This window comes from Oculina patagonica, chromosome 2, assembly GCF_052425735.1.
Source record: "Oculina patagonica isolate OP01 chromosome 2, crgOcupat, whole genome shotgun sequence".
Classification (NCBI taxonomy): Eukaryota; Metazoa; Cnidaria; class Anthozoa; order Scleractinia; family Oculinidae; genus Oculina; species Oculina patagonica.
The window spans coordinates 29,304,657-29,316,020 of NC_135759.1; the positions used below are offsets into that span (position 1 = coordinate 29,304,657).

At 40.5% G+C, this 11,364-nt stretch overlaps 1 protein-coding gene across 1 annotated transcript; it reads left to right on the forward strand.

Annotated features, from left to right (window-relative positions):
* Positions 1-1,650: 1,650 nt before the first annotated feature.
* LOC144642276 (uncharacterized) lies at positions 1,651-10,667 on the forward strand. The gene is made up of 8 exons (XM_078501253.1): positions 1,651-2,122; positions 2,727-2,770; positions 3,013-6,276; positions 6,518-7,598; positions 7,944-8,145; positions 8,477-8,661; positions 9,285-9,323; positions 9,598-10,667. Exons 1-8 carry the CDS (start codon positions 1,651-1,653, stop codon positions 9,609-9,611), a joined length of 5,301 nt encoding a protein of 1,766 aa, XP_078357379.1. The 3' UTR covers positions 9,612-10,667.
* The last annotated feature ends 697 nt before the right edge of the window (positions 10,668-11,364 follow it).

Consider the following 11,364-nt stretch of genomic DNA (forward strand, 5'->3'; position numbering starts at 1 on the left):
ACTCGTGCCATCGATAACGGCACGTTACATCCGCTTTCGACCGCTCACTTGGCATGGACACATATCAATGCGAGCAGAGCTATATGGTTGTCCAGGTAATGTAGTACATAGAGTGCATCCTCTGGAACGTCTTTCATGAAACACATAAAGTATAACCAGACAACCTTGTAACATTAAAGAAACAGTTTTTGTTTTTCTGTAGACCCCGGAGGGGGGAGGGGGGTACTCTGTATATGTTTGGATGGAGGTGTGCCCTTATCCTATACCAGACCATGTTCAGCTGATTGCAACCCTATACTAGACTAGGTACAAAAAATCTCTTCCCTATCTCAGACCTGCTCTTATAAGAAACGTATCACTATTAGTGTTTTTAATGGAGAGCCATGCATCTGTCAACAACGTTGCCGTGATGATTATTATTTGCGTAAAGAAAAGCCTCTTTCTCCTCCGATTTTCTGTTCCTATTCTGGACTTAGTTCTTCATACCACTGATCAGTTTCCAGGCACAATTAATGATACCCTATTCTTCACCAAACCTCTCTGATTTCTATACCCTATCTCAGACTAAACTGCTTGAAAACCATACCCTTCACAGCGGCACATTCATTTCAAAAGTCCGATCCAACATTCGCATCCGATCTGTACGTCTATTAACAGTGGCTCGCCTCCAGCTTGCCATTGTAATACCCATGCTGATATCTTACTCACATTGTATCACTAATTTACCCATTTTCTTGAATAAAGTAGAATAATTTTTAATATATTTTTTCTCTCCCTGATTTAGTTTCAGGAAGGCAACTTTCCGACAGTGCAGGTAAAGAAGTTTTCTTTACTGTAAAACAGACGACACTCATATTACATTCCTTACCAAATATATATATTTTTAAAAAAATATAAAAAATATACCTGCATTTCTTTGTTCGTTTGTGGGAGGTGCGTAACCTAATGGTTAGTGCGCTGGACTCCGGTTCGAGCGGTCCGGGTTCGAGCCTGGTCGGGCTCACTGTGATGTGTTCTCTCGGCCCAGGTGTATAAATGAGTACCGGCGAATTTTATTGCTGGGGATAACCCTGCGACTAGCATCCCATTCAGAATAAATACTCCTAGTCGCTTTATGTTACTGTAACCGGGAAAAGATCCGACATAGCTTGATACGCCACCAGGCTCGAACGCAGACTTCACCTTCTTTGTTTGTTTTCACGTTTTAGTATCAATGAGTCGCAGTACCATTCCAGTTGAAACCTCTGACTCTTCAGATAAGTTGTGTTCGTGTCATTTGTTTGGTTAAGCGTTTTTCTGATTAAGTGAAGTTTGGACTTGCAATCATATGTCGATCTCAGAGTGTTTTTCTTTTCTAAAACGATCTTGGGTGGTAACCTGCTGTTCTACTACTTATAAAAATCAAGCAACCAACAACCAACCAACCAACCTACCTACCTAGCAGCCAAATAAACCAACATTGCATTGAATAGAACTGAATATAGTAGGATTCAGCCCAATATTATTAAACTGGGCTTGGCTTTGTTCAACTGAATCAAGTTTGCCCTTGAGCAAAACGGCAAAAATGCACTAATATTTCAAAATATTTAACTAATTGATTCTATTACTGCTGTCAAAATACGGTAGCAGTAATTTACGCCTATACTGCGCATGCTTCATGTACATTCTGGATGTTGTTTCCTCGATTTAGAAGGTCGTTCTTATCTTGAAGGTGATTGGATTTACTGGAACCAGCATTACTACAGCTACCGAGAAAAATCGGCTGCAAATTCTTGGTTTTCAGCCGAGGGTCTTTGTCGAGAACATGGCGAAACTGTCCACTTGGCTTCAATTCACAATCGGAAAGAAAACGAATTTATAAAATCACTGTCTTCGGGTGGGGGAGAACAATGGATTGGTCTCACGGACCACAATACTCCATCAAATACATTTCAGTGGATCGATAGGTCAGCTTTAGGAGTCTTTGACAATTGGGCTGTGGGAGAACCAAATCATGCTACAGTAGATGAAGACTGCGGTGCAATGAAACCAGATGGAAAATGGATAGACGTGGCTTGTAGAAAGCAAAGAATTGCAAGTGGCGTGCTCTACGACAGAAGGGCATTTACATGTAAAACGTCCGGTAAGAATACCTGTAGATCGATAAACTTCAAGTAAGCCGACCGCTCAAGAGTGCACGAGAAATATCTAAAGCACAATAAAACCTAAACACCTCTCTAGTGGATGGGCGAAAATACTCTTTATTTGTTCCTTTGCGGCTATGAGCAGATTGTCCGCTTCCTATTTATTAGCGGTGTATTGAATACAAGAGGAGTTTACGAGCAGTGAATGTGCACAAAAAGCCGCTACCTATTTGTGAATATCAACACAGCCCTAAGAAAGTAAACTGAAACAGGTTTTGTCATAAATTCAGGAGTACCATTTACCGCAAGCTTAAAACCTTGTATTTTGACGAGGGATGTCATGTCCAGCAGGCATAAGCTGTCAGATCATCACGATAATCAAACACCACCGACAGTGAAATTCGCATCGAAGATTGATCTCTATCAATTATCTCCAATCATATAACTAGCGATGGTTTCTTTTGTCTTTGTCCTGCAAAGTTGATAGACTCTGAACTCAATTAAATGGTGAGGACGGATTATTTATAAAGAATGTTGGTAAAGCTATGGACATAAATAGACAACAGTTCTTAATCTATTATTCAACTTTAATTTTGTACTCAGGAAACACAGTGAGCTATGGTACCTCACCTTCAGTAAAAGAAAGGGTAAAATCTTCCAATATTTCATAGTTAGGCCGTAGTTTTTAATCCTATCGTGATAATAGTGTATTTGAGAGCTTAGATTCTTACACTGTATAAATATTTTAGCATTGTTAAAATAATTTAATAACAGTTAAGTCGTCGTATTTTCTTATCTTTTTTCGCATTTGAAGCAGTAAGAATGTCGATTGCTAAAATATATTATATAGTAATTACATCACAATTTTACATATCATTATTACCTGTAGGTAAAAGAGGAGCACGAACCTGCAATCTCGGTTGTTGATCTTACCCCGGGTGGCCAAACCATTAAAGTCACCTTTTTTACTGGTCTCCACCACATCGCTCCGAATGGCAAGTCAAGTTTAAACATTCAACACGGCGCTCTCTTGAAATTCGGACGTTATGTGGACATGACCCAAGAGCAATTGGTTTCTTTGCCTTCCCACCGTGATGTGACTCAAGACAGGCCTAGTGCAGCAAATGATAAAAACAAGGATCTTAGCGGAGTAGCTGATCTGGATGGAGTCGTAGACAAGATAGAAATTCCGCATTATCCAGATATGAGCACAATGGGCTCATCGGCATCCCCAGGCTTCTCATTTGAGTTTTGGATACGACCACGGCGTATGCCTGTCGATGCGACTCCGATGGCTTTGTTTCTCAAGTCATCTCGATCGTCTGGCTCCATCAGTTTAAACTTAAACTTAGATGGCTCTCTCACGTTCTCTGCGACCCCAAGCAGTGGAACGCCTTTGACTTGCACAACAGACATCACGGATGACACTCATAAAGTTAAAGGCTTAGCGTTTCATCACATAGCAGTGACAGGGAAAGTTGGTAGGTCACTAATGGTATTAGTGAAGGGAGATATTGCTTGTCAAACATCCACATGGAAAGGAATCACAGTCTTGCCTGCTTCAAATGAGGGAACACTTGTGTTTGGAGGAAACGAACTAAACTCAAGGCAACTGAAGAGGTTTAATGGCCAGATAAGCAATATTCAACTCTTCAGTATAGAAAGAACACAGCAACAGATCGGCGAGAGCATTAGACAACCAAATCCGAAAGCTGCTGGTGGTATTGGCTTCTGGTCTCTCCGACAGTCAGATGAGATTAACGTGATTCATTATGTCATTTCAAATTCAGCAATGGTATCCAAATTAGAGTTTTTAGAAGAGTATACTCCCTCGCCGACTGGGTTTCCCGTGGAAGCAGTTGTTCGAAATCAAGATATTTTTATATTTCGTTTGACAGAAGGCACCGTCACAGCAAGGTCATTTACACTGAGTGCGGATAAAAGAAAAGTCGTTCCTTCTCCATCTCGGAATCTACAAAGGATCATAACATCAAGTCAAGCAAAGAAGAATTGCTTAGCAGCAACTTTAGATCAACGCCGAGATCGCTTCACTGTAATAGAATGCTTTGGGGAAGATCAATCTCCCGGAGCCGTTCGATTTAAATGGAACACCTTTGATATAAATAGGCAAGGAGAGCTAACAGCTTCGACACAAGATAAAGGTAGAGGCTCTTTCCTTGCGACTGGCATTGGCAGTCTTGACACGCGGCTTTCTGCTAAGATTGTAGCTAACCACCTGTTTCTTACGGCCGGTACAACTTCAAGTGCTTCTACTTTCTTCCTTGACATAGCGCTCGATTCTAACGGTTTTCCATCCATTTCAGTTGCCAATATGGCAGCGCAGCCTATCGGCCCTGAGGTAGCAGATAGTGGTGCTACTTATTATGCTTATTTTCACAAGGACAGTAGCACCAACGTTAAGCCATTTCTGCGACGTGTCCGTCCACAAACTGGTCACGTTTCTTCAAGCTACGTAATAGATGTAAGAGATACCGACACAACCACTCTTGAAGCAAACCCTATCAGCAGTAACATGCCCGACAATGACTGGTTTTGGTTCTTATTTAAAATCCGCACATTTAATGGTGGAATTGCGATCCAAAGTGGAGATAGAATTAACATCCAAACGCCTGATAACAATCCCGAGAACGACAAACGCTGGAGTTTCGTGAAAGGTAACTGCGAATCCCTACATGCAGATAAAGAGGGTGAGCTGTTATTACATTTCTGGATATTTAAAACACAATCATGTGATCCGGAAACGGCTAGTGGCTATTCAATTGTGTCTGGTGAAATTAGCCCGAATGACTGTATTTTACTTTGGCCAAAAACAGAACAGTTTGAACCTGGTTACTACCAACAAAGTCTTGCTCATCCTACAGAAAAAGAAATCCAGAGCGCCAAACTTAGGTTTGGATCCTGGTTTGGACCATGGCGTCTTATAGTTCCCACCGAAACTTCGCCGGTACGTCCGATACCACCGCCATCAGACGCACCACCAAACTCGCCAACAAACGTTTATCAAGGCAACAGATACTCTCTTCTTCATTTTGGGGAAGGTATTTTGGTTCCTACACCTTCGCCCCGGTCAGGAGTGAGAGGTGGTCTTCTTCAGTTTGCTAAGACTACGGTAACACCAGTCATAGTATCAAACAATGGAAACCCAGCTTCGATTAAACTTATCTTTAGAGGTAACGGTGGATCTTTTCCCCTTTTGGCATTTCCACACGATGAAAAGGCTAAACTTGACGTCCTTTTCAGCACTGTTTATAAGGAGGGAAGCTATGCTCAACGAAGAATGACTTCAGGTTTGTTTTATAGTATTGCATATACTCCGCCCTCAGATTCATCATCTCCAGGGAAGTTTAAAAACCTGATACGAATTGGCGGTCTTGAACGTCTCGAATATCCCAATCCTCCGACTTCATTCGTTTGGCTGATTCCACCTCCTTTTAAGGTAACTGGGATGTGTGCAGCACTATCGACACTCTTTCGTTTTAACGATGATACAGTGAACAATATAGCTCCTAACTCGGTCATATCTTTGACCGAGGTAGTCACTAACGCTGTTGGCCCTGGTAGCTTTGGAGAAGGAATTTTTAAGCCATTTGTTTCCGTACATTTTGATGTCACCTTACTGAAGAAAATCGGTGACCGAGTGCATGCATCACTTATGCGCAAGATTCATGACCACATTCCTAAACCACCACCCGCGAGTCCCACAAGCAGACCAGCTAGTGGCACACACAGCTGGCAGGAACTGGGGGATTTACAAGCTTGCATTTCCTTATCAAACGTAACATTTTGGAAGAACAAAGTCCAACAACAAAAAATTAGAGACAAACTCACGCAAGTCTTGCAGTCCAAATGGATGAAGGAAGAAATTTACAATATACGCCAGGAAGTGGCACCGGACTTAATTCTTGACAGTAATTCTAACAAGTACTCTGCTTACGGTGGAATAGCTGTCTTAATTGCCACCAGACTTAGAAGTCCAGAATTTTTGGAAGAATTGCTAACACACGACAAATCGTACGTACAGCCTATCTTGGATTCTCATCTAAAAGTCTTAGACCTAACTCGCCCAGACTTAGGAATTGAAGTGAGACAAGACATCATGAGTACACTCCTGGCGAAAGAAATACTAAAGCAGGTTAGTTTACAATTTGTTACACTGATAATCAATATTTTGTTTCACAGAGTTGCTATCCAAACTTCCGCAAGTTAATATAGCCTTACAAATAGCTATAAAACTCTACCATTCTGATTCTAAAGTGGCAAATAAATTAGAAAAAAAAAAACGCTAAAAAGCGTACAGACCCAAACAGGGCTTACAAGTTAGATGTTATAAAATGTGTTGCAACGAAATGCTAAGTATGATTGTTCTTCTATAGCCATGGACTATAATGCAATCTCTGGACAAGGAGAAACAACGAGAGGCCATAAGCATAGCAATTACGACTATATATGAAGGACCTGTTAAAGAAGATGTCCGAATTACGTTCATAGATGTCATAAAGGGGATGCTAAACGTCATTCTTTATCCACTAACAAGTACACAGCTTGGAGTTTTTAGCAATTTCCTTGACTTAAAAAAGCTTGACGTCCTACAAGCCGTTGACTATCGTGCGAGGGAGTTCAAGGAGAGGTTTCTGGATATTTTCGTTCAAGAACATTCTCAAGATGTTACCGAAATTAACCAAGCAATACGAGGAAGACGTAACGCAATTGCAAATTTTGATTCACTGATGAAACAACCTATAATGGACCTAGACGCATGGGAAAAAAACTGGAGACAATTTGAAAAACTTCCTAAGATGAGACAAAAAAGGCTGAGACTGCGTAGTTTATTCCGTGAACAACTGGCAAACGCAGAATATCCCCTTACAGAGCTACCATCCAATATTCTCCACCAGGTAGTTCGCAAAAACCCTCGTCTTGTAACGGGCATGTCACATGTGTTTAACGTCCTAGGAGCAGTTAGTGCCGCCTTCAGCGTATTCAGAGAAATCTTCACTCCAAACAGTGGCTATAATCAAGGCAATCCAAGAGATGTCTTGTCTGTTGCAGCAACAGCTATCGGTGGTGTAGGATCCGTTAAAGGCACCTTTGACTTCGCAAAAGTCTTGAAAGAAAAAATATTTCAGCCACGGCGATCTTCAAGCATAAGCTTCACTGACGGTGTTCGAAGGCCCGAGGAATTAGCTGAAACATTTCAAGAAGAGTTAGCAACCGAATTTTCTGTGGATCTCAATAACATGGAGAGAACAAGTAACAGGATTGTCGGTATGATGGAGCCAGCTGGTAGATTAGGAGCAAAAGTCTTCACCGCTCTTGGGGTAGTTGCTGACGGCATTTTCTTTGGCATAAGCGTGTATGACCTCTATAAGGATTTTACAGCAGATAGTAAGGATCCTTGGAAAATAGCAGACGATTTCGCGTTTGCGGCTTCTGCTGGGGTTGGAGCAGCCCTTGGTAAGTTGTGACAATTTTTTGTTCAGTCAAATTATTTTTCCTTTCGCTTTATTTCATCTTAATCTATCTCAGTTGCAATCATTTATTTCGTCACTTTTCTATGTTACTTGTTTCTTCAACTTTGGGTTTGTTTTCTTTTGTTACTATACTATAGGTATGCTAAATGTTAGAAAAGCAGATAATTGCTTTCTTCTTACAGTTGGATTATGGCATGGCGTGAGAAGGAGATAACTTATTCCTTTCTTTGACCGTTATTTTTATTTTTATGTTTTTAGCTAAAGAGAACAAGAAGATATTTGTGCTTTTATATTGTTGATAAACACTTCCTTTTTAATTTATTTTTAGGAGTTGCCACCTTCCTTGAAGCTGGGGCGGCAGCAGTACCTGGCGTAGGAGCTTTGCTTGTTCTTGCGATTGGACTTTTCGCCGTAATAAGCGACGCGATTAGACAATCAGTCAGAAAGAAGCAGGAAAGAGAACGAGAATGCAACGAATGGAAACAATGGTGTTCTTGGGGCAAAAACCTCTTACACCACTATCGCTTCTTGTAAGTTGTTTTGTGCATATTACTATCACTGCTACTGCTTTAATTACCATGTTTCCGCATAATATTTGGTTTATCGCTTTTCCAGCAGCTTAGCGCCTGTTCGTCACTACTTTTCTTGCACTTTCTTTTCAAGAAAATCCACCCTCCCTCCTCTCCCCATGCCAAGTTACCATGAACCTAAAAATTAAGTTTCGAGATTTGAGACGAAAACAGTAAAATGTGGATATATAACTTAATGTGTCATCGCCAGATCCAATACGTAATCATATTTACTTAACAAAATGATGTATCAACTGCGAAAAATAATATTTCGCATCTCTTTGCCCCACAGAGTGGATAGTAACGTAGATTACTGTGCCCAGTGCCCGCAGAGAAGGAAGCACCATATATTACGAGTTATGTGCTCCAATAGGAGGCTCCTTACCCGTGCCTTTAAAAGGGCATTGAAAAATGGATTGGGTTCTGAAGAAGACGTGAGAAGCCTGGTGCCAAGTTTGGGAAAAATTGAAAAGAAAAGTAGGTTTTGTAAAAAAATAAATAAATAAACAAAGGGCCCCCGCATGCAGACTAGAAATTGTGGCCGACAACTATTTGTTATCCGGACAACAAAATGTTATCGACAACTAAAAATCATAGTCTATGAGGCGAGTAGTCGACTGGTGGGCATTTTCCGTTTTCTAAAAGGGAAACTGCCTAGTTTTTCCCGTGTGTGGTAATGTTCTGGTTTAGTTGTCGATAACTATCGTAACTGCGGTGTAAGTGATCAGTGGTTTGGGCATGCGTAATTAATTTTAGTTTCCAAGCTCTCGCTGGCCTGACTTAGTCATCGACAACTAACATTCCAATGGAAATGCTTGCATCGGACAGAATCAGTTGTCAACAACATTTAGTTTTCGATAACAAGTAGTTGTCGACAATTAAATAACAAGTCTGTGGAGGCCATTATGTTGGTAATGAAACGCGTTTAATCCTCGGAGCCGTCCTTTTTCGTAGGAGAGATCGCTACGCCTCAGTGATATTCTAGAGTAATTTTACTTTGACAATACTGCTGTAGGAGTGCCAGCGAATGCTCGTAAGAATAGTATTAGTACTTACAATAAATTATTCTTAGTTAAAACGTATCTTTCATTTCATTACAGCTTGCCCTGCTTGGTTACGACATGTTTTCAAAGGTCAAGGTCAGTCTATCATCGATCAAAAGCAGCAATAGCTACCTTAGGCACTGCTGTTGTAATAATTTACTTGGTGATTCAATGTTGATGGTGACGGACAATGTTGCTTGGGAACAGGCAAGCAGTTTTGCTTCAATATAGACTGTCAGTGTTGCTTCAGTATTGACTGACACTGTTGCTGAACCGTGCTGAGCCCTCGGACTTGTTTGTTGCTTTTTTAACTGTGGTCAGCTAATAGAGTGAGCGTTTTGGCCTTTCTTCTTCTTTTTTGTTGTTTTAGGGAAACGTCGTTGAAAGCTGTACAGGAACAAACAGAAAGACAAACACAGCCAAGAAGACCTCTTACAACAAAAGCAAATATTCTTGACAGCAATCATTAGCTTATTTATTTAGATACCTAACATGCTTAAAATTTAACGTCGACGTCATGACAATAGGGACCTTAGCAATGACGACGTCGCCAAGGACGACGTCGTGCGTGACTTCATTTATCATGACGAGCTTTGAGCAGCTAAAACCGATTATGCAAATGAGTTGAGTGCGCCTTGAATGCGCACTCGGCTCATTTGCATACGTAACTCGGTCATGTTATTTAGCACCTCGCACAATTACAAAAGAACCGAAGTGTTATTTTAATTAGTTGTGCGCCCTAACAGATGGTTACAATTCATTGCAAGGGTAAAAAGGTAATTTTAGCTTCTCAATAAGTGGACAAACGACAAAATAATTTCTATTAGACTACAAATACAGCTGGTGGAAGGATAAAGTTTAAAGGGCGAAGGCTTGAAAACAAACCGTACATCGGCGCTTTTGAACGCTGTAAGGAAACATCACAAGTTCGAGGAATTTAAACTCGTAAAGCCGTCCAGTTTATAAATCTCCGTAGCCACGTAAAACGCAAAATAATTTTAAATGCACTTCTACGGCAACAATGCACACGCTTTACAACAACTAAAGCTAAACTGCGCTTCTTCTTTTTTCGCACAAGGGCAAATGATTTTTTCGCAAGTTATTAAACTGTTACCGTCAGGTATTGCTACCCCAGACAGTACAGGATTGATTAAAGCAATATTTTCGCAAGTTATTAAGCTGGTTTCCGCCGAACATTCGAGCAATACAGGCAAAAACAAAGTTACCACAGAGATCTCATAGCATGGTAACAGCTTGAGTACAGCTAACAAAAACTTACCAGAACTTTAGCTCTCAAGCTGACCCCGCCAGAGAAAAATGGATATGAAATTATCTACATTTTAGTTAAAACGGACGTTTCACGCCGGTTTAAAACAAAATGGCGCGCGTTTTAAACATTTTTACGAGCTTTGACTTTAGTTTTCTCGAGAATGCTTTAGACTTTAATCACGGGGTCACTAAGACAAACGAATTTCAGTGAGATGTTTCAAATAGTATATTAAGTGTTACCCTACTATGAGTACATTTTTGGTACTTTATTTTTGCACTCATTGCTCGAACTTTCAGCGGAATCCGACTGGCTTCAATACTAAGCTCCCATCTGAGTTACAGTTGTTAACTACAGTTGTTAACAATATTGTTTGTGCGTTATATATAGGTAACAGTCAGCAATTATAGTGAACAGTCAATCATAGATAATTGCTACAGGTTTAACCGGAAAAGTAAATATAAGTGCCAAAAATAATTTATAATTGTCTCAATTTGCCTAATTATTTGGGCTAGTGACTTACATTTTCATTATAAAAAGTAATCTTGTAATGAGGGGGGTCTAAATTGAAATAACTGCCAGTTGTCGAAGAACATAAACAGGTGCGAGCATTAGTTAAAAGGGCACAGACAATGTACATTTTACCCACTGCACTTAAACCAATTTTTAAGTTTTTTCTTAAAATCAAGAAAACTAAAGCAGCTGATAATATCCCCAAAGACCCATTCCACACCGGTTCTAACTTGACTCATTGATGTATTAAAATCCTGCTGAAGTGGAGTTAGGTGCAATCCCCTAAAGGGTGCTTGTAGCTGTGGCCGCAAGGGATATCCCAGATCTCCATAAATATACAATGGGTCTCCATGAGGG